This window comes from Salvelinus fontinalis, chromosome 26 (genome assembly GCF_029448725.1).
Source record: "Salvelinus fontinalis isolate EN_2023a chromosome 26, ASM2944872v1, whole genome shotgun sequence".
NCBI lineage: Eukaryota > Metazoa > Chordata > Actinopteri > Salmoniformes > Salmonidae > Salvelinus > Salvelinus fontinalis.
The window spans coordinates 29,372,403-29,396,815 of record NC_074690.1 but is presented as its reverse complement, the minus strand read 5'-3'; the positions used below and the strand labels follow the sequence as shown (position 1 = coordinate 29,396,815).

The 24,413-nt window shown below is 41.2% G+C and overlaps 1 protein-coding gene across 1 annotated transcript; it reads right to left on the bottom strand.

Moving 5' to 3' along the window:
* Nucleotides 1-1,942: 1,942 nt before the first annotated feature.
* On the bottom strand, nucleotides 1,943-12,682 carry LOC129824069 (cysteine-rich secretory protein LCCL domain-containing 1-like). Its single transcript, XM_055883368.1, has 15 exons — nucleotides 12,312-12,682; nucleotides 11,527-11,836; nucleotides 9,968-10,086; nucleotides 9,437-9,569; nucleotides 9,222-9,337; nucleotides 8,957-9,057; nucleotides 8,703-8,855; nucleotides 8,517-8,577; nucleotides 4,505-4,571; nucleotides 3,711-3,841; nucleotides 3,459-3,502; nucleotides 3,308-3,380; nucleotides 3,020-3,089; nucleotides 2,793-2,926; nucleotides 1,943-2,553 (listed from the first exon to the last, which is right to left on the bottom strand). The coding sequence occupies exons 2-15, from the start codon at nucleotides 11,782-11,784 to the stop codon at nucleotides 2,502-2,504; spliced, it is 1,512 nt and encodes a 503-aa protein (XP_055739343.1). The 5' UTR covers nucleotides 11,785-11,836; nucleotides 12,312-12,682; the 3' UTR covers nucleotides 1,943-2,501.
* Nucleotides 12,683-24,413: the final 11,731 nt, after the last annotated feature.

Here is a 24,413-nt window from a genome sequence, read left to right as displayed (position 1 = left end):
TACTGACTATATTTTACATAGCTGTACTGTACAATAAACCAACATTGAGTTCTCTGACTATATCTAGTAACATAAATTATGTCATTAGAGGCTCAGGAGTAACAAAAATAAATGTTCTATTTATTCATTTCCTGTGAACAGCGTCCAGTATGGATCAATGGGAATTATTCTATAAAAATTACACAGATCACCATTCACTGAAGGCAGATTAGTCATACTGTACTGTACTACAGTGTGTCAAATTTAAGAGGGTTATACTATAACAGCATTCATCTGGTGGAACTGATTTCTACAAATTTTTACTCATTATTTTATTCAGTAGCGGGTATAATATTAGCTGTAGCTACAAATCTCATTTCACAAACCAGCACCTCTGAGATGAAAATGTATTGATTCTTGTGTGGGTCTGTAACAGTGCGGTCTTTCATGTTGTGTAACACTCCTGTAGTAGTGAACAGTTGGCGTCTTTGCCAGTAGACTCCTCTGCAACACTGCCCTGTGAATTTTGACAGCGTTCTGATGCATGCCTCTCCTCTCTGGAGAGCAGTGCAGAACTCAACAAGGCCATCAGCAGCTAGTTCTATATCAGCCCTGCTCCTCTTCCTGGAAATTTCCTTTCAGTCCAGCCCTACTGGTCACTCAGCAGAATATATATATGTATATATTTTTTAACCTTTATTTAACTAGGCAAGTCAGTTAAGAACAAATTCTTATTTACACAGAATGGTGGTGATAGTGGGGGTTGTGTGTTATAATGGGTCACCACTACACTACAGTGTATACAGTTTATTAACCATGGCTTTGCACTAGCAAAGGAGGCTAGCGTGAACTGTATATTTCAAAATAAATAATTTTATGGATAAAGGTCAATCTGTCATGTTAGATTCCCCTGTTTCTGTTCCATATTGAAGTTTGTCTGTACCACTCAGAGCTATAATATTCAACTATCTCTTTGTATGTTGACTGACCATAGGTTAGCCAGCAGCATTAGTTGACCAGCATTAATTAAAATGCGTTATCCAAAGCAAACTCCTTTCAGACTAAACTATTGAGGAAAATATACTGAATTTGAACTTGTTTCTAAATCTCAACCACTTACATAAAGCACCCCACAGAGGGTATGTTTACATTAGGGTAAGTAAGGGTGACTGACAGAGACCTTTCAGCTGGGATTGACCACATCTGTGGCAGGCATGAGGGAAATGCATCCCAGGAAGTGAGATTGAGATCAACACACACAAAGTCACTCTTTGTCTGCTCTACCTCGCACACAGCCAGTGGGCCCAAGTAGTTTAACATAAGGGCTGGCTCAGCTTTCCTTCTTTACTGCTCCTGGCTGGAAAAGATTTCTGCAAATATTGTTTTTGAAATATTGAATATGAGTGCCTGAATTCTGTGGATAGATGAACATGTGTAGGGTTGCAAAATTCCAGGAACTTTCAATAAATTCCCTGGTTTGAGGATTCTGTATTTCCTGCTTATTCTGGGAATCCTCCAACCCGGATTTCCGGAAAACCTGGGCATTTTACATTTTGCAACCTTAAACATGTGTAACAGTTGTATAATGTATATACCATGGTATTGTTGAATACTCCTTTCTGATTGACTTGAAGGGCATTCTAGAGCATAGAAATATGAAAAGCTTTACTACTGAATACCCTGAAGATTAGTAATGCCTTTACAAACAAATGTTGATCCAGGACAGTAAGAACGTACCCTCTTGGCCATCCATCACAGAATAGCAGTATTTTCCAGAACATTGAAAGTGATAGGACAAAGCTTTTCTAACAACGTCAGGTAGCACTTTGTACACTCCTGTATTATGAACAGCATCAATCAACGGAGAACTGATAATAAAGGTGTTCTTGGAACAGATCATGGCGATCGTGTATGTTCAGCAACAAGACATAGGAATCAATCACATTTATTTATAAAGCCCTTCTTGAATGAAAGAATGCTCTGTCTTTTCAGAATTTACCATTGATTTATTTATAAATGTAAATAAATAATGCATATTTCGGCTGTCTCACACCCTTTTCGGTTCAGGCTATGACATTTTCTGACACTCCTGGCCAGCCAGGCTTGAACTGTAAAAATCTATGAATAAAGACTATACATTTTGTATCATGAAATACAACATCAGCCATCAAAACGTATAAAATACTTAAAAATATGCATACAAAATAAAATAAAAACAATACATTTTAAATATCATAGAATGAAAACATTTACTATGCATGCACATTACCGTACATATTTTTCTGTTCTGATACAAATATCTATGAGAGATTGCTTTAACATTTTTACATTCAACTTATTTACAACATATTATATACATCAAATAAACAAGCTTAAAGATACACTGTTCAAATGTATATCTTTAAATAGGTTGTGCAGCTTGGCAAGAGAAGGAAACCATAAGCAATGTGATTACTGGACGTGAAATGACAAGTGCTCTTTTTCATCCCGTACCTTTCTGCCAGTGTCCTTGCAATGTGAATTCAAATGACTGCAAATACTCTGAATGCTTTGCCACCTGAGGGATTCTGTAGGCTGGGGGGAGAATGAACACTGGTGTTAGTTTGGATTCAGCTAAGAACAGTTTACACCATCAAGCCAAGGTATACTAGTCTACATCTCCATACTGTATCAGCAAAGGGAAGGAGTTTTTTCTGATCACAATAGCTGACTAGGAAAAACTCCTGGTCCCTAGCCATTATGCATCCAAAAGTATTTGGAACAAAGTCAAAACCCCACAATTGACCTGTATTTCCCTTATCCAAATCCCGTACCTTTCTGAAGCGATTCCATTCTGATAGCTACCGCTGTACTGTCTCCTCTTGTCCACGGGTTGCACATCCAGGTAGCCTCCTGAGTCATTCTGAATTACACCAGCATGGATGGCTGCTCGACATATACTGGATTTCTATAAAAAATAAGGTAGATTAGCATAGCACAAACGTCAGTTCTATGGAGAGAAATATAATCTGTATAGAAGGCCATTGTCAGCCAGACTTACATCCGAATAATATTGTGTTCCAATGACTCTGGCACGGGTCTCATGCAGACAATTGCGGGGACAATACAACCTGGTGAAGGAAAATAGCCATGATCACAGTAGTCAATCAATCAAATTTATTTATAAAGCCCTTCTTACATCAGCTGATGTCACAAAGTGCTGTACAGAAACCCATCCTAAAACCCCAAACAGCAAGCAATGCAGGTGTTGTCTATACCTATCCAAACCAATCAACTTTACAGAAGAAGAGTATCACGTTTGGTTTATTAGAGTGAACTCTTTCTTTACCTTGGACAGTGCCGTGCAGGTCTTTTGTAGGGACAGAACCGTGCAACAGTGGTCTCACACGGTACTGCCTTTACTGAGAAGCAAAGATGCCACAATGTCATTTGAAAAATACATGCATATTGAGACAAAGGTGAAACTAGATCAGACATACCTGGTACAGAGAATACTTTGAAAGCATTTGCACTCCTGTTCATCCTGTAAATTTGAATAATATGGTGTGAAAACGTGACTTGCTGCTTTATTATAAACAAACATAATAGAGTGCAGTTGCATACCAAATGGAATCAAATTCCCTATAAAGTGTAATTATTTTGACCAGAGCCCTGTGGGCCCTGGTCAAAAGTAGTGTACTGCATACAGAATTGGGTGCCAGTTGAGACAAAGCTGTGTAAAATTAACTCACCCAAGAGACTGAATTCCATTTTTGTATGACTTTGTGAAATGTGGTTTTCTTCCTTGTCTTGTAACATCCAGCCAGCCTCCATCATTGTCTATTATTCCAGCGTGTAAACCAGCTCCACAAACACTTGATTGCTGAAAAATGAAACACGTTTCACTACTCTTTATACGCTATGAAAAGGACATGGCATTTTCCATACATTATCCATGCCTTGCGGTTTTTGAACTTCTGTAGGCTTTTTGAATGATCATCAATGGGCAAAAATGCAGCCCAATGGTCTTCAGCGCAAAAAAAAAAAAAAACAGAATAAAAAGGCATCTGGTAGAAGTAAATTCATCTACAAACACAATTTTATATACATCTTTAATTACTGTGGGGACAGGACCCAGATGTTTGACGTAGTACAAAGTCAATTGCATAGTTCATGTAACCTTTATTTAACTAGGCAAGTCCGTTAAGAACAACTTCTTATTTACAATGATGGCCTACCCCAGCCAAACCTGGATGACACTGGGCCAATTGTGCACCGCCCTATGTGACTCCCAGTCACAGATTTGAACTAGGGACCTCTTACACTGAGATGCAGTGCCTTAGACCGCTGCGCCACTTAGGAGCCCTAAAGAGGGGAGGTTTTGGCTTTCCCTAATTATTTTAATTAGATAATAAAAATACATAAATAAAATGACTGAAGTTGTACTGTTATTTTATATCTAGTATCCCACAACTCATGCAGTTGGAAGACATTTGAAAAGGTAATAGAAGTAAAAAAAAAAATATATATATATATAAGTTCGTACCATATCATAATACGCAGTCCCTATGACTTTTCCTGGGCTGGACAAGCATCCAGGAGGACACTCGTACCTGTAGGAAGAAATAACATTTCAAACTCAGTTTTGACCCATTCACAGAAATTAGTGAGAATGGTTAAGTGTAGGGTAATTTTGGTAATTAAAAGGTATTCCATGGCAAGCTATAGTAACTTTGGTAATTTATACTAGAATAACAAACAAAAAAATATTAATAAAGTGAATTTTTTATATCTGTATCCATATTGTCCATGAGTTTATACTTGATAGACCATATGGTTCAAGATAAAATACCCTAATTAATGAAACAAAAATCAAGTCAACAATGGCATTATTTTCAATTAACTCTGCAAATCAAATGTTATTTGCCACATGCTTCGTAAACAACAGGTGTAGACTAACAGTGAAATGCTTACTTCCTTTTTCAAAAATGCACAGTTAAAGAAAAAATGTAAACAGAAATAGTGACGAGGAATAATTACACAGTGAATAATAAAAATAAAAAACATGTCTAAATACAGGGAGTAACAGTACTGAGTCGATGTGCAGGGGTATGAGGTAATTGAGGTAGCTATGTACATATAGGTCGGATTAAAGTGTTCAGGCTCCTATTGTTTCCAGACTTGGTTCATTGGTACCACTTGCCATGCAGTAGCAGAGAGAACAGTCTATGGCTTGGGTGGCTGGAGTCTGTCAATATTTTGGGCCTTCCTCTGACACCGCCTGGTATAGAGGTTCTGGATGGCAGTGAGTTCGGCCGCAGTGATGTACTGGGCCAGATCTCTAGAGGAGATCTGCATGGAGGAATGGGCCAAAATACCAGCAACAGTGTGTGAAAACCTTGTGAAGACTTACAGAAAACGTTTGACCTCTGTCATTGCCAACAAAGGGTATAGAACAAAGTATTGAGATAAACTTTTGTTTTTGACCAAATACTTATTTCCCACCATAATTTGCAAATAAATTCATTAAAAATCCTACAATGTAGGATTGTAGATTGTAGACTCTGGATTTTTTTTCTAATTTTGACTGTCATAGTTGAAGTGTACCTATGATGAGAATTACAGGCCTCTCTCATTTTTTTAAGTGGGAGAACTTGCACAATTGGTGGCTGACTAAATACTTTTTTGCCCCACTGTATATCCTCCTGATTCCTGTTTACAAGCAAAAACTAAAGCAGGAAGCACCATGAAGCAGTGGCTAAGCTACAGGACTGTTTTGAAGGCACCCACTGGAATATATTCCGGGATTCTTCCGATGGAATTGAGGAGTACACCACATCAGTCACTGTGCATCAATGATGCCGTCCCCACAGTGACTGTGCGTACATACCCCAACCAGAAGTCATGGATTATAGGCAAAATCCGCACTGAGCTAAAGGGTAGAGCTGCCGCTTTCAAGGAGCGGGACTAACCCGGAAACTTAAAAGAAATCCCGCTATGCCCTCCGATGAACCATAAAACAGGCAAAGCATCAATACAGGACTAAGATCGAATTGTTCTAAAATGTCTCCGACGCTCGTCAGATGTGGCAGGGCTTGCAAACTATTACAGACTACAAAGGGAAGCACAGCCGAGAAATGCCCAGTGACACGAGCCTACCAGACGAGCTAAATAATGCTCGTGTCAAAGCAAGTTACAGTGAAACATGCATGAGAGCATGCTCTGATCAACTGGCAAGTGTCTTCACAGACATTTTCAAACTCTCCCTGTCTGAGTCTGTAATACCAACATGTTTCAAGCAGACCACCATAGTCCCTGTGCCCAGGAGCACTAAGGTAACCTGCCTAAATGACTACTGACCCGTAGCACTCACGTCTGTAGCCATGAAGTGCTTTGAAAGGCTGTTCATGGCTCACATCAACACCATTATCCCAGAAACCCTAGACCCACTCCAATTTGGATACCGCCCCAACAGATCCACAGATGATGCAATCTCTATTGCACTCCACACCTGGACAAAAAGAACACCTATGTGAGAATGATATTCATTGACTACAGCTCAGCATTCAACACCATATTGCCCTCAAAGGTCATCACTAAGCTAAGGATCCTGGGACTAAACACCTCCCTCTGCAGCTGGATCCTGGACTTCCTGACGGGCTGCCCCCAGGTGGTGAGGGTAGGTAACAACACATCCGCCACGCTGATCCTCAACATGGGGGCCACTCAGGGGTGCGTGCCCAGTCCCCTCCTGCACTCCCTGTTCACTCATGACTGCACAGCCAGGCACGACTCCAACACCATCATTACGTTTGCAGATGACAACAGTGGCAGGCCTGATCACAGACAATGATGAGACAGCCTATAGGGAGGTGGTCAGAGACATGACTGATATGCCAACTGCTCGGCCTCTGACCGCAAGGCACTACAGAGGGTGACGCGTACGGCCCAGTACGTCACCGGGGCCAAGCTTCCTGAAAATCAGGACCTCTATACCAGGCGGTGTCAGAGGCTGGGCCCTAAAATTTGTCAAAGACTCCAATCACCCTAGTCATATACTGTTCTCTCTGCTACCGCACGGAAAGCGGTACCGAAGAGCCAAGTCTAGGTCCAAGAGGCTTCTTAACAGCTTCTATATCCCAAACCATAAGACTCCTGAATATCTAATCAAATGGCTACCCAGACTATTTGCATTTCCCCCCCTTTCTACGTTGCTGCTACTCTGTTATTATCTATGCATAGTCACTTTAATAACTCTACCTACATGTACATATTACCTCAATTACCTCAACACCAGGTGATTTTAACCAGGTGGCGAATCGCATCTCTGCATGTCTGGCAGACATATCAGTGTGGATGACGGATCACCACCTCAAGCTGAACCTCGGCAAGACGGAGCTGCTCTTCCTCCCGGGGAAGGACTGCCAGTTCCATGATCTCGCCATCACGGTTGACAACTCCATTGTGTCCTCCTCCCAGAGTGCTAAGAACCTTGGCGTGATCCTGGACAACACCCTGTCGTTCTCAACTAACATCAAGGCGGTGGCCCGTTCCTGTAGGTTCATGCTCTACAACATCCGCAGAGTACGACCCTGCCTCACACAGGAAGCGGCGCAGGTCCTAATCCAGGCACTTGACATGTCCCGTCTGGATAACTGCAACTCGCTGTTGGCTGGGCTCCCTGCCTGTGCCATTAAACCCCTACAACTCATCCAGAACGCCGCAGCCCGTCTGATGTTCAACCTTCCCAAGTTCTCTCACGTCACCCCGCTCCTCCGCTCTCTCCACTGGCTTCCAGTTGAAGCTCGCATCTGCTACAAGACCATAGTGCTTGCCTACGGAGCTGTGAGGGGAACGGCACCTCCGTACCTTCAGGCTCTGATCAGGCCCTACACCCAAACAAGGGCACTGCGTTCATCCACCTCTGGCCTGCTCGCCTCCCTACCTCTGAGGAAGTACAGTTCCCGCTCAGCCCAGTCAAAACTGTTCGCTGCTCTGGCACCCCAATGGTGGAACAAACCCCCTCACGACGCCAGGACAGCGGAGTCAATCACCACCTTCCGGAGACACCTGAAACCCCACCTCTTTAAGGAATACCTAGGATAGGATAAAGTAATCCTTCTAACCCCCCCCCCCCCTTAAAAGATTTAGATGCACTATTGTAAAGTGGCTGTTCCACTGGATATCATAAGGTGAATGCACCAATTTGTAAGTCGTTCTGGATAAGAGCGTCTGCTAAATGACTTAAATGTAAATGTAAACACCGGTGCCCCGCATATTGACTCTGTACTAGTACCCCCTGTATATAGCCTCGTTATTGTTATTTTACTGATGCTCTTTAATTATTTGTTACTTTTATCTCTTACTTTTTGGGGGGGTATTTTCTTAAAGGTTACATTTAATTTTTACAAAAAAACAGCATTGTTGGTTAAGGGCTTGTAAGTAAGCGTTTCACTGTGAGGTCTACACCTGTTGTATTCAGCGCATGTGACAAATTACATTTGATTTGTAAACCTAGGAAAGTGACAACATCCACTTTAGGAACAACTTAGGCCTACCTATTACAAGTGGTTTCTTTACAACGATCACGCAGCTTTGTCTCACAGTCCATCTGTTGACCTTTGAAAATAAGAAAAACAATTTCACTTAGACCTTCTCGCAGTGATACCAAATATAGACTTTTATCCTACTGTATAATGACATTGTGTATTAGAAACAGTGTCAAATTTGTGATAAATTCTTACACATTTGCACTGTGCTGACCACCTCATTCCTCTCCATGTTGTCATTGAGTGATGGTATTGGGGGTTGCGGTCTCGACCTTGGCTCTTGGGCCTTCGGCTCGATGTAGTTTGTCTCCTCTAGTTCAGGGGCAGGACGTCGGTCTACTCCATTCTCTGAAGAAGAACAAGTGTCACATCACATGTAATATACTCTGCAAAACAAAATGCATGAAAGCAACCAATTTGTTATGGCACAACTTCTGAAAGCAGCCGACCTGTATAGCAGAGATTATCCCTACAGCCTCCACCGTAGCTGGGCGGACAGGCAGAGCACGGGCTGCCATGTTTGTATGGGGCATGCCCCCACCAGTTTCCCCTGCACACAAATGACATCATAAAACACACTGAACCTTTTGACCCAATCCTTCCCAGTTACCATACACTACATAACATACAGCAGTTGAAAATAAGAATCTGAATCTGAACTTTTTTTGGGGGGGGGGCGGGACATAGAACAATTAAAAAACCTTTCAAACTTACGGCGGTGAGTAGTTGCAAACCAAGTACACAGCTTTAGTCCAAATCATGCCCCACACATTCATGTTGTAGCACACATTAATAGCACATCCAATATGGCTGCTTGTTGCCCAAACCATCTGCAAAGACAAACAGAGTAGCTACCTTCAGTTAGTAGTCCTCTTAGACTTTTCTGACCTTAAATAAGGTTTTATGATATTGTTATAGGACACTCTTACCTGTGTGTAGTGAGTGCAGACAGGACCAGAACATCTGAAAGGGCAGTGTGGGTTACACTCCTGTGGATAGGGATAGCTGTAGTCTCTCACTTCATCATACCAGGCCTGAACGTGAAATGTTGGTGGTCGGTCTCTGAGGAAAGTAGAAACTAAACAATTTAACTAACTAGGGTTTCCCAAACTCGGTCCTGGGGCCTCCCAGGGTTGAGTGTTTAGTTTTTTGCCCTAGTACTACACAGCTGATTCAAATAATCAAAGCTTGATGATGAGTTGATTATTTTAATCAGCTGTGTAGTGCTAGGGCAAAAAACTAAATACGCACCCATGGGAGGCCCCGGGACCGATTTTGGGAAACCCTAAACTAGACACAACCCACAGCATTATACAGTATCAGTACTCACTGTACAGTCTAATCTCACATTGGTTGCCTCATGAGTTTATAGGACCCCGCAACATGTTAGGAAATGGGCATAGAGAATAACAGTATAATGATATAATCAAACTGGTCATCTCTCCAGATACTATACAGACCTTCCCCAGTGGGCACCCAGGTTTTGTCCAATCTGAGTTAGCATGTGTTGTGGTCCATGCTCCCACAGGCAGGTGTGTGCCCAGTGCTCAGCACTCCTCTCCAGATCTGTATCCCAAACCTTTGAAATCCCAAAGTCAGAGTTGTTCTGATAAGATAAAGACATATCTGCAGGCACATCAGATTGGTGCTAGTGCTACACTTAATACAGCTTGTATTAGTATTACTCTTGAAAGACAAAACTCTTGACAAACAAATTTTAAATACAAATTCTAACATTCTTCACAGAAAGTATTGGGGGGCCCTGATGGCATTTTTAGTATTACTGGTCTCTTTGCATCAACTCTCCACTGGGCCCAGACGTCAATTCAATGTCTATTCTACGTTGGTTCAACCAGTGTGTGCCCAGTGGGTCTGCACTAAAGTGCAACAACCTACATGATCGAGATCTTATAAACGGGTCAAGTGAAGTTAAAAACTATCATCTATTTGTGCACCACTTGTTTCTTACAAAGAACTACGTAGATATGACTTGAGGAATTCTAACGTTTCAGCCAAGTTGTAGTAAAATTGCCCATTAGAAGAATAGGTGTAGTGTGCTGCTGTTCTGCAGTTTAACTGCACTAACACCCATCAAGGTTAATTGAAAAATGTGCCAGCCGGCTGCCCTGTACAGTCCTAATGTCTTCCATGTGTAGAACATTACATTAGTGATATCTGCATTCTGCACTGCTTAAAGCAATGGGCAATACTATATATGCCATTTAGCAGACACTTTTATCTAAAGCGACTGACAGTCATGCGTGCATATATTTTACATATGGGTGGTCCTGGGAATCGAACTGACCACCCTGGCAGCGCAAGCGCCATGCTCTAACATCTGAGCCACACAGGACCACAGTGTATCCACACAGGATACAAATCTCCATTTATGCATGGGAAACCGTCCAAATTAACCACCATACTTCAAAGGATGATGCTCAACTGTTACATGTTTGAATCAACACAGATCCAGCTTTGTTGCCAAATGAAATGCAAAGATAAAGACTACTATTTGAAGATGTGAGTTGAAATGGTTGAGGCAGAGTGCACGATAACAGCGGAGGTGAGAGCTGGCCGGTTACCAAGGCAGGGGGCAGAGCTTGAGGTTTGGCAGGGCCAGTAACACACTGGCTTTATTGCTTGGCTGTCGGTCAGGCTTGTTTTTAGGTTTTGATCTATTTGAGCACTCTGTGCTCCCAGAACTTGGTGTGAAACCTCCGAGTTGGCCCTGACTTTGCAGTTGTGCTCTGCTGAAACCCATGGATGGTTGAATTGGTTTGAAAATGTTCCCGATTCTCAAGCCTAGATGTCTTGAGTCGTTGAGCAAGTATCATTAGCTAAGATGAAGTATCAGTGCAAAATAACTAACTAACACTTGCTTCAATCTGTAGTACTGTACAATCTCCTACGTTCTCCAGTATGGGCAAGTCATATTCCAATTGCCTACAGTTCATCTTAGGATGACCTAAATATAACAGAAATGTGTGATGCAGACACAGCAGGTCCTGGTTTAGCTTACCATATACTCCATATTTGAAGCTTGAGGATAAACTTGACCTCTCAGGTTGTTGTGCAAATCGAGTATGAGGTGCATATCACCCTCAGTGATGGCTCTCTTCCCTCGCTGTTTGGACACCCACCACTCATCATCTTTGTTCATATACTTCTCCAGTAACATCTCCAGGTGAGTAGAGTTAGGGATCACCATAGAAAGTACTGTTTGCACAAAGAATAGCAGCCCAAACCCTCGTAGCCAGTCCTGAGTTCCACACTTCATAATGACTGATCAGCCTCTCAAGCCTTCAATACAAAAATCTGTATTCTGTTGGCTAAACAAGAGACAAAATAAAATACAAGCATTCAGAGACCTGCAATCCATTGTATGCTATTTGTTATTGATTAATACATTCACTTGAATGTGAGTACTTATGAATTATCACATCTTTGGCACATGGATATCATACACTAGAACTGATACTGTACATATATATTTTTGGTGTATTTTAAGTGCATGATAGTAGGTCAATTGAACTGTTCGCACAATTTCTCACAAGGAAAACATGTACGTTTTTGCCAAGCACATGCAATATTTCATGACCATGCATATTGCATGTGAAATTCCCTCACAGGCTGATAAGGTAAGTCTCATCTGATCCTGTTATAGTCTAGTAAACCCGACCCACCGTAGTAGCGTTGATACATTGTTGGAGGCAACAAGTCTGCCTAGACAGGCTATTCCTGTTATAATACAAAACAGTATTTTCGTTATCCCAATGACGAATATAACATTTACAAATGATTTACCTTTCACCGAACACTGTTGTTAAATCTGGTCAACTATCCCCAGGAAACAATGTCCAACTCCAAAAGTTTTATTCCAGCCGAATGAAAGCTACTCTTCATACATCCTAAGATTTATGACATCTCTCATAACAGGAGCCAAAACTTTCGTAATAAGAAAGTTTGCCCGGGTAAAGTATCGTACATCCAACAAAAAGTCGAGAGAGTTACCTGTATAATATCTCAAATACGAGCGCTCCCTGCATTTATATGCCAAATTCGGATTTAGCGATAAATTACGCGGCAGACCACGCCTCCTCCAGAACGTTCGCAGGTTGAACTATTGAAAGACTCTGGTTCTGATTCCAGCCATCCCACTCAAAGTGACTGCAAGGTAAACTTTGAGCAATGACAGCCCACTCATATGTAAATTCAGAATTTCTTTAGAACAGTATTTCTGTATTTTGTTTGTTTTAAGATGTAATTTTTTTCTATTATCACATTTACTGTGAGTTTAATTATTTTTCGCTGAATGATCTATTACTGTATTGTTCAAGCAGATTTCCAACCACCCAAAAATCACTGTCTATGTTCTTACAAGCCTCAATAGCTTTGTGCCTGCATTCATTACACTAAGAAAAGTTTTGCACTGTCCTTGTTCTCCTACGGTAGACCTACTCCCTGCCATGTTATGGAGCATGACCCCACTGAGCTCTGCAGATCAAATCAACTGTGTTCAAAACCATCAGAACTGATAAGGCTTTTTACACTTCAGTCAGTATCAACCCAAGTTCCAGACACAAGTTATTTTCCTCAGGTGGGTATAATGAGCATTTTCACAGGAGAAAGCTGGCATCCTCTATGTAGAGGGCAAGCTTTGCTCCCTGCTTTATGAGTGTATTCCTGGGGATCAGATTCTCAGAACCTTAGGTCATGCTGACTTCAATCCTACAGTACTACTAAGACTTCTAAATGAATCAACCCACATCACAAAGAAATGTAAACTCAGCTGGAAATGAAGCCAGTGCCCATCTAACAGAGGTAACAAGTTGCTGTACAGTGCCATGGTTGCTTCCAGGTGACTGCATTGATGGGGAAACTTGTACAAGCAAAGACATTTTGGGTGCCTGAGTACCTCTGCCAATTTAAAGTTGCCTACTAGGGGAAATTAAATCGCATTGATAGTTCTCTTCAGTGATTTATAGTAGAAAGGCAGACACTCCCATGCTAGGGGTCAGTTAGGTTCTAGCACTGCAAGACTCCAAATCAGTGTGGAACCGAACAGGTCCAAGAGATAATTGGCTTATGTCTGGGCCTATACAAATGATCTGTGATGAGGTCGACCAGGGACATACTTTCTCATCATATTTAGCAGTGTACAAAACATTTCAGCAGGTAGTCGACATTGTGTCAAAGTAACTTTATCCTATGTTGTTTCCCCTATTATTCCTTTCATTCCTTGTCTTTATAGGACTTGCTTATTTGCAAAATGTATATCATAACCAGTCTTCAAATAGAGACATCGATTGAATATTCACAAAGGAATATTCCACTGCAGGCTGAGTTTACTTTGTCAGGCTCGCCCTCTGGTGTTTTTTTTCCTCACTACAACTGCTGCTAAAATCTCTGCTCATGCATTTGGACTTCCCAAACACTTTCTCTAGCAAGACATCAAGTTCATGATTCTTATACACTCAGTTACAGTATATACCCGTTTTTATTCTGTAACATTTGTAAAAGGCAATAGCATTTATATGGACACAAAACTAAATGGAATTCAATGGTGTAAAAATATGTTGCATCCTGTAGGTAAAGTACATGTTATCAATGTTCTGGACAACTTTCAGACATACACTACTATTTAAAAGTTTGGGGTCACTTAGAAAGGTCCTTGTTTTTTAAAGAAAGAAAAAGAAGAAAAATTATCCATTAAAATAACATCAAATTGATCAGAAATACAGTGTAGACATTGCTAATGTTGTAAATTACTATTGTAGCTGGAAACGTCAGGGTTTTTATTGAATATCTACATAGGCGTACAGAAGCCCATTATCAGCAACCATCACACCTGTGTTCCAATGGCACGTTGTGCTAGCTAATCCAAGTTTATAATTTTAAAAGGTTAATTGATCATTAGAAAACCCTTTTGCAATTATGTTAGCACAGCTGAAAACTGTTGTTCTGATTAAAGAAGGAATAAAACTGGCCTTCTTTAGACTAGTTGAGTATCTGGAGCATCAGCATTTGTGGGCTCAATTACAGGCTCAAAATGGCCAGAAACTAACTTTCTTCTGAAACTCGTCAGTCTATTCTTGTTCTGAGAAATGAAGGCTATTCCATGAGAGAAATTGCCAATAAACTGAACATCTCGTACAACGCTGTGTATTACTCCCTTCACAGAACAGCGCAAACTGGCTTCAACCAGAATAGAAAGAGGAGTGGGAGGCCCCGGTGCACAACTGAGCAAGAGGACAAGTACAAATTATAAACAATTAAAATGTGTTATCAGCCCATGTGTGGTCAGTTGAGAAATGATAACCCCCTGTTCTGACAGACAGAATCTGTCCCAGGTATCTCAGTAGAAATGATACCCGCCTCTTCTGACAGATAGGATCTATCCCAGGTATCTCAGTAGAAATGGTGGGCCATGTTCCCAGAGACACGTGGCTGCCCAAATCTCTGAAGATCTAGCAAGACCTTCATCCAACACCTGTATGTGTTGCAGACACAATAATGCATTTAATTGGAATTGCACTAAAAAGTGCACAAAAGCCATGCATCGTGAAGAGGAGGTGTAGCAGGGATCGGACCAAAGCGCAGTGTGGTTAGTGTTCATCATGACTTTAATTAAGACAATAAACGTGAACACTACAAAATACAAAAACAACAAATGTGAAAAAAAAACGAAACAGTCCTTCTGGTGCATAGACACAAAGACAGAAGACAACCACCCACAAAACCCAACAAAACAGGATACCTAAATATGGTTCCCAATCAGAGACAACACAAAACACCTGCCTCTGATTGAGAACCATATCAGGCCATATCAGGCCAAACACAGGCTACAGGACCCAGAAGGTTGAGGGCCACCACAGACAAGCTCATTCTTCCTGTCTGTTTCATTACACTACAATCAGAGCCGTCTACAGACAGGGATAAATCAGATTTTCAAAATGTGTATGTTATATTTATAATTATAAAAAATATATGCAACAAATTTTCCACCAACAGGTTTCTATACCAATGCACCACACAACCAATAAGCAAAGTTTACCAACTTTGGGTGCTTCAAATCATGGTTTGAGCTTTCAACACCAATAACTAGACGAGTCCAAAAATGTTTTGTATGGTGCTGCATAAATTATGTAATATTTATATACTTGTCACGATCGTCATGGGAAGAAGTGGACCAAAGCGCAGCGTGGTACGTGTTCATTCTATTTATTTAATTAATGAACACCGAAAACAACAAAACAAAATACAAACGTGACGTTCTGCAGGGCAAAATAACAACCAATGCAAAAATAAGATCCCACAAATGAAAGAGGGAAAAAGGACTGCCTAAGTATGATTCCCAATCAGACAACGATAGACAGGTGCCTCTGATTGGGAACCACACTCGGCCAAAAACAAAGAAATAGAAAACATAGAAATAAAGAAACTAGAATGCCCACCCTACATCACACCCTGACCTAACCAAATAGAGAAATAAAACGGTGCTCTAAGGTCAGGGCGTGACAATACTGTAGCTAAGAAAATTATACTAAGTGTATATTGTGTAGTAAACTGTTAGTAGCCCATGTGCCTCACCATAATAATTTGGTCCCTTTCCCCCTCATAACTTAGCCTACTGTTCTGATTTGTTGGTGTACATTTAGCCGATAGCTTGTTTTAGAGAAATGTCATCATATTGTATATCATGACACAAGGCAAGACCCAGGTGCAGACACAGGAGGCAGATGGTTGGGGTCTTACAATGTTTAATAATGCAAAAGGAGTAGGTAAGAGAATAGTCGTGGTCAGGCAAAAGGTCAAAACCAGATCAGTCCAGGAGGTACAGAGTGGCAGAAAGACTCGTGGTCAAGGCAGGCAGAATGGTCAGGCAGGCAGGTACAGATTCCAGAACAGGCAAGGGTCAAAACCGGGAGGAGTAGAAAAAAGAGAATAGCAAAGGCAGGAGTACGGGAAAAACGCTGGTTGACTTGGAACTTACAAGACGAACTGGCACAGAGAGACAGGAAACACAGGGATAAATACACTGTGGAAAACAAGCGACACCTGGGGGGGTGGAGACAATAACGAGGACAGGTGAAACTGATCAGGGTGTGACATTGTAAGAATATTGTAAGAGATTTCATTGTCTACTTACAGTGCATTCTGAAAGTATTCAGACCCCTTGACTTTTTCCACATTTTATTACGTTACAGTCGTACTCTAAAATTGATTAAATAAAAAAATCATCATCAATCTAAACACAAAACCCCATAATTACAAAGCGAAAACAGGTTTTTAGAAAGTTTTGCAAATGTATGACAAATAAAAAACAGAAATCCGTAATTTGGGCTCCCAAGTGGCGCAGCGGTCTAAGGCACGGCATCTCAGTGCTAGAGGCGTCACTACAGACACCCTGGTTCGAATCCAGGCTCTATCATAACCGGCCGTGATTGGGAGTCCCATAGGGCGACACACAATTGGCCCACTGTCATCCAGGTTTGGCCAGTATAGGACGTCATTGTAAATAAGATTTTTTTTTAACTGACTTGCCTAGTTAAATAAAGGTTAAATATATATTTTTTAAATGAACTTAAGTATTCAGACCCTTTGCTATGAGACTCGAAATTGAGCTCAGGTGCATCCTGTTTCCATTGATCATCCTTGAGAGGTTTCTACAACTTGATTGGAGTCCACCTGTGGTAAATTCAATTGATTGGATATGATTTGTCTATATAAGGTCCCACAGTAGACAGTGCATGTCAGAGCAAAAATTAAGCCATGAGCTCGAAGGAATTGTCCGTAGAGCTCTGAGACAGGATTGTGTCGAGACAGAAGGGTACCAAAAATATCTGCAGCATTGAAGGTCCCCAAGAACACAGTGGCCTCCATCATTCTGAAATGGAAGAAGTTTGGAACCACCAAGACTCTTCCTAGAGCTGGCCGCCCGGCCAAACTGACCAATCGGGGGAGAAGGGCCTTGGTCAGGGAGGTGACCAAGAACCCGATGGTCACTCTGACAGAACTCCAGAGTTCCTCTGAAGAGATGGGAGAACATTCCAGAAGGATGACCATCTATGCAGCACCACCAGTCAGGCCTCTATGGTAGAGTGGCCAGACGGAAGCCACTCCTTAGTAAAAGGCACATGACAAGCCACTTGGAGTTTGCCAAAAGGCCCCTTAAGACCCTCAGACCATGAGAAACAGGTCTGATGAAATGAAGATTGAACTCCTTGGCCTGAATGCCAAACGTCACGTATGGAGGAAACCTGGCACCATCCATACGGTGAAACATCCATACGGTGAAACAATCATGCCGTGGGGATGTTTTCAGCGGCAGGGACTGTGAGACTAGTCAGGATCAAGGGAAAAATGAACGGTGCAAAGTAAAGAGAGATCCTTGATGAAACCCTGCTCCAGAGCGCTCAGGACCTCAGACTGGAGCGAAGGTTCACCTTCCAACAGGACAACGACCCTAAGTACACAGCCAAGACAACGCAGCAGTGGCTTGGGGACAAGTCTCTGAATGTCCTTGAGTGGCCCAGCCAGAGCCCGGACTTGAACCCGATCAAACATCTCTGGGGAGACCTGAAAATAGCTGTGCAGTGATGCTCCCCATCCAACTTGACAGAGCTTTAGAGGATCTGCAGAGAAAAATATGAAAAACCTCCCAAATACAGGTGTGCCAAGCTTGTAGCGTCATATTAAAGAAGACTCAAGGCTGTAATCGCTGCCAATGATGCTTCAACAAAGTACTGAGTAAAGGGTCTGAATACTAAATGGGATATTTCAGCCTTTATTTTTTATAAATTAGCAAATATTTCTAAAACCTGTTTATGCTTTGTCATTATGGGGTATTGTGTGTAGATTGATGAGAGAAAAAAAAGATTTAATACATTTTAGAATAAGGCTGTAACGTAACAAAATTAAGAAAAAGTCAAGGCGTCTGAATCCTTTCCGAATGCACTGTTTATCCCCTTTATTTATCCTATGGTTCTGACTTGGTGTTGTGGTGGAAATTCAGTACTCAGAGAGATTTGGTAATTTCTTCAAACAATCATCTTACTTAACATTGATTAACTATTGCAATAATGAGGCTGGTTGACCCCCCCACCCTTGAGTGTTGGACAGAGTAACCTAACCTGTACACAAATGCAGAGTACTATATATAGCTGACACTAACAATGCTCAGTCATGGTTGGTTCAACCCCCCTCATACAGACCAAGGAGCATCATAATCCACTCTGGGTTCGTCCTGTCTTATCTGCACATGGGTTGTTGTCTTAACCCCACCCTGGCTTAGTTTCCCAGATGCAAGGATGATTTTGAGATAATGAGGGATTGTTCTACTCCTAAGCTATCTATAGTAAAACATTATTGTCTCTGTAATGCAGTCTTTAACTCATTTGTCAGCTCAAGCCATCTCTGGTGACCATACGCCCAGATTAGCTGCAGGGAACTAGAGTGGAGACCATAAAAACACAGACACTAACAGGACAGAAATATCCTCAGTTTTGTTAAGCATTCATTGCTAACTATTAATATCAAACAAATCAGGTAAATATGTAATTTTTCTATCACAGTGTACAGGGAGAATACTGTAAGAACGTCTCATGTTCCGAATTCTGTAGCTGTACATTTCAAAAGTGCTGAACTAATAGTTATATTGACTACATCTGTCTTAGCTCTCTCATTTTTACTCAAAATGATGGATTGCCTCTCATCTGCTCATCGTTCCCTTATGCCATAGTATGTACATTTGAATTGTCAGTAGAACCAAATTTATTTAAGCAGGTCAGCTATGTTTTTTAAAAAGGCAGTAAATGAGGCTCAATGAACTGTTCCGCTGCCAGACAAGGCTCCGCTGATAGCCAGGTGCTGAAAAGAAAGCTCTGCTGTTGGGACAGCTTCATATAGGCCCTAACAATTTGTGGGCACCGTTTGTCACCGTTATAGTGCAATTCATGTATTGTTTAGTGTTGTGTTGTGTAGTGGCTTTGTTGGCATGCATCTCAATTTTTTTGTTTGTTTTCCCCACCAAGAATTACATGCTAAAATCGCCACTGTCCACGAGTCAAAGGGCCGGATTCGAGCTTATGCCGACTCTGGAATATGTGTGCTGAGGTCAGTGGCTGTCAGCACTGGACCACACAGGCACTGAGTAAACCAATAACTTATAGTGCCTATTGCTTGTCTTCAACATAGTAAAGCAATTAAACTAAAAAAAAACGGATTTTCCCTAATGAAAAAACACATCTACTCCCATGGATGACTGTCTATTTTTGACGCATTAATTCCACGTGATTAAAACAAAAACAACTCAAAGGTGAACATTTTAGGCATTAATTTGATTAGTGCTATGGTTTAGGGAAGGCTTAAAACAAAATAATTAAAAACGACAGGCATATGTATCATCAGTATTCATAGTATTCTTAGTGCTTGCGATAATATTGGAAACTGCCTTAGAGCAGTGGGAGAAGCAGCGTGCTCTGGCTCCGAGCCTCCTGAGTTCGCAGTCTGAGCTTACATTAGCCATAAAAGTTAATTGCATTTCTTTTAGATCTCTATTCATTTCTTTGACCATAGTTTTAAATACAGTACAGTAGGTGATTTTGGAGAGACAGATATCCATATCGACAACTTGGGAGTGTTGAAGAGTTTCACAAATGTTTTGCTCTTGTTCTCATGGTTTTGTGATACAGTAATTACAGTCAAAGTAATGAAAGTTTAAACACTGCACTACATCCTCTGCACACTCATATGAATCGATTTATTGCTTGTTTTATCTCACAGTAGTTAATTTGGTTTGGCCTGAAGCTGGACTTGGAATGCAGTGCTGTCCCAGCATAACCTTTGCAGTGCTTTGTCAGTAAGGATTGTTGGCAGAGGAAGTACTCATACACTTTCTATTAAGTAGGCAGTTTGAAGACCATACAGGTACAGTAGAAATTGCATTGCAATATGCGATATAGAAATTGCATTGCAATATGCGATAAAAAAAAAAATATTTGTTGGTAGCTAACTTCACTCTAACATTATTCCATGCATGTCATTCCTGAAGTTTTACTGAATCCTTAGAATGTTGGGATAATTTGTCAAATATGGCTGATTTGATCTAATTATGAATAAATATGATATTTTACATTTGGGCTACCAAATAGAGGCATGAGAATCTGGCATCCCTTTGCTCTCCAAAATCAGCCTAAAACATCCATCAGTCTTTGGTTGGCGTTGGCAGGAAAAGAATGACAACACTTATGGGTACAAAAACTCCATGTCCCTCAAAGAGAGCCAGCAGTAGCTTAGCCTTAGCTCTATTATCTGATAGAATAGGATACATGTGAGTTGTGTAAATGTATCAGTAAGAGCAAATCACCTATTCCAGCTGTATCTATCCACTTCATACATGGAATTTTGCATTTTGTGAATGACGTTATGGATTGAATAATATCCAGTAACATTCTCCAGGAACTGCTATCCGCATACTTTTTGTAACTGAACAATTGAAAAATCAAACAAAAATCTTGTGTTAAATGATTACAGAAGTGAGTGCTACGGGGCGATAGTTCAATTGCCTCCTACATACAGTACTACACACGTTCTTCCAAGATCTCGGGCAATGAAATAGGCATGAAATTAAAACATTTAAGGATAATGACACATTTGTAGTCTCAACTGCATGGTGATTGTTATGAAGATATTCTTAATCACTCCTATAAAAGCTTTTTCCAGTAGTTCTTGACACTCAAACTGGTGCGCCTGGCACCTACCATACTCTGTTCAAAGGTGATTAAATATTTTGTCTTACCCATTCACCCTCTGAATGGCACTTATACACGATCCATGTCTCAGTTGTCTCAAGGCTTAAAAATCCTTCTTTAACCTTTGTCCTACCTTCATCTACACTGACTGAACTGGATTTAACATCAACAGGGGTGTTGTGGAGCTGGTCGAGAGTTTCAAGTTCCTTGGTGTCCACATCATCAACGAACTATCAAACACAACAAAACAGTTGTGAAGAGGGCACGACAGCACCTTTTCTCTGTCAGGAGACTGAAAAGATTTGTCATGGGTCCCCAGATCCTCAAAAAGATCTACAGCTGCACCCTCGAGAGCATCCTGACTGGTTGCATCACCGCCTGGTATGGCAACTGCTCTGCATCTGACTGTAAGGCGCTACAGAGGGTAGTGCGTATGGCCCAGTACATCACGGGGGCCAAGCTTCCTGCCATCCAGGACCTATGTACTAGGCGATATCAGAGGAAGGCCCAAAAAATTGTCAAAGACTCCAGTCACCCAAGTCATAGACTGTTCTCTTTACTACCACACGGCAATCGGTACCGGAGCGCCAAGTCTAGGACCAAAAGGCTCCTTAACAGCTTCTATCCCCAAGCCATAAGACTGCCGAACAATTAATCAAATGGCCACCTGGTCTATTTACCCCCCTCCCCCCTTTGTTTTCACACGGCTGCTACTCACTGTTTATTATCTATGCATAGTCACTTTACCCCTACCTACATGTACAAATGATCTCGACTAACCTGTACTTTAGTTTATTTAGTAAATATTTTCTTAACTCTATTTCTTGAACTGCATTGTTGGTTAAGGGCTTGTAAGTAACACAATTTGATTTGATTTGAATTTGAAAAAGCGTTGGAATCAACATGGGCCAGAATCCCTATGGAACGCTTTTGACACCTTGTAGAGTCCATGCCCTAATGATTGAGGCTGTTCTGTGGGCAGAAGGGGGTGCAATGGAATATTAGGAAGGTGTTCCTAATGTTTTGTACAATCAGTGTATATACTTATAAAGTTATGTGTCATAATAATCTGAATAATTAGAGAGCTACAGAATGGAGACTTAGTACCTGCTCAGTCCAATTTTACATTAAATCACACAAAAACCCGTAACTACGTAGTAATAATAACAGTGTGAAATGTTGATCTGATATCAGCTGATACTAATATGATGAGTGTCAAATCTACTGCTATACATATCATTCTAAGTATATATTTTTAATGTATATACGCCTAGATTGCATTTGGATTAGTGATAAAGTGTGATTTGGGTTGTTAACTAGATTGTTTTTGATAATGTTGTGTACTTGTTTGACATTTTTGTTTAACATCTGCTAAACATTCTGACACTCTACACCTGCTTTGTCCGTCCAGTTCTCGAGTAGCCTACGCCGCTCCAGTATGGCACCCAGGTCCCCACAGCCCACCAACACAACCATCTTGAGAAGATCCAACGACATGCAGCCAAAATCATCACGCGCCCCATCTACACCTCCTACGACTTTGCATGCAATGACTTGGGCTTGCAGTCCCGCCGCACCCACCTCTGCAGATCCTTTGCCCAGAAGGTTGCAAAGTTCCAGGATTACAACAAATGGCTGCCTCAGACGAGAGGCCATGTCAGTGGCAGATGTGGCAGATCTGCCCGATCCATTCACAAACTGAACCTTCCCCCTACTCTGACTGACAGGTTCTACAACAGCCCTATGCCATAGTTTGTGAGACTGCTTCATGCTGCTGAACTGTAATATTGTATACTACATCTCATATTTGTTATTTACTTACGTTGGGCTTATGTACACTGCAATTCAGCTTTTAGCTGCAAATGTGAACAATTCCAAATAAACCTTAAATATATTTATTTAACTAGGAAAGTCAGTTCAGAACAAATTCTTATTTACAATGACAGCCAAACCTGGACGACAATGGGCCAATTGTGCGCCACCCTATGAGACTCCCAATCACAGCCAGCCTGGATTTGAACCAGGGACTGCAGTGACACCGCTTGTGCTGAGATGCAGTGCCTTAGACTGCTGCACCACACAGGAGTCCCAAATAAATAAACTGTGTATGCGACCAATAAACTTTGTTTTGAATTGTCAAACAGCCTATACTATAGATGACACTCTTTATGCTGATATAAGGAGTTCATTTCTATATATTCTTAGACCATTAATCCAACCATAAAGATAATAATAATAACATTGTTCTGCCAAGCTCATATCAGTTACACAGAGTTTGTCATTTTCTCATAATCGCTCAGCTGGTGTTATTTTTGGCCAGCATGTCTTCACCTCCTGATGTAGAGAGCTGCACTCTGTACTACGGTCTGTAGGGGTCTGTAGACCCTACAAAGTAGTCTGGATTCAATTCTCATGATGTAACTAAAGCCAACACCACTGAAGAAAGTGAAAAAGTTTTGTTTTGCTAAATGGACACCACAGTAAATGTTTTGATAATTCAATCAATTTGTATGTATATTACTAGAGTATTCTTTGTGATATTTTACACAGAATAATATTATATAAAATATTATTGTTGTAATGTACAATACTGATTGGATCTGTAAAGCTTGTGTCTCATGCCATTTCACATGTTACAGTTGAAGTCGGAAGTTTGCATACACCTTGGCCATTTAAACTTAGTTTTTCACAATTCCTGACATTTGATCCTAGTAAACTAGATGTTGCTTCAATATATCCACATAATTTCCATACCTCATGATGCCATCTATTTTGTGAAGTGCACCAGTCCCTCCTGCAGCAAAGCACCCCCTCAACATGAGCTTACCACCCCCGTGCTTCACCGTTGAGAAGGTGTTCTATGGCTTGCAAGCTTCCCCCTTTTTCCTCCAAACACAACGATGGTCATTATGGCCAAACAGTTCAATTTTTGTTTCATTAGACCAGAGGACATTTCTCCAAAAAGTACGATCTTTGTCCCCATGTGGAGTTGCAAACTGTAGTCTGGCTTTTTTATGGAGATTTTGGAGCAGTGGCTTATTCCTTGCTGAGCGGCCTTTAAGGTTATGTCAATATAGGACTCGTTTTACTGTGGATGTAGGTACTTTTGTACCTGTTTCCTCCAGCATCTTCACAAGGTCCTTTGCTGTTGTTC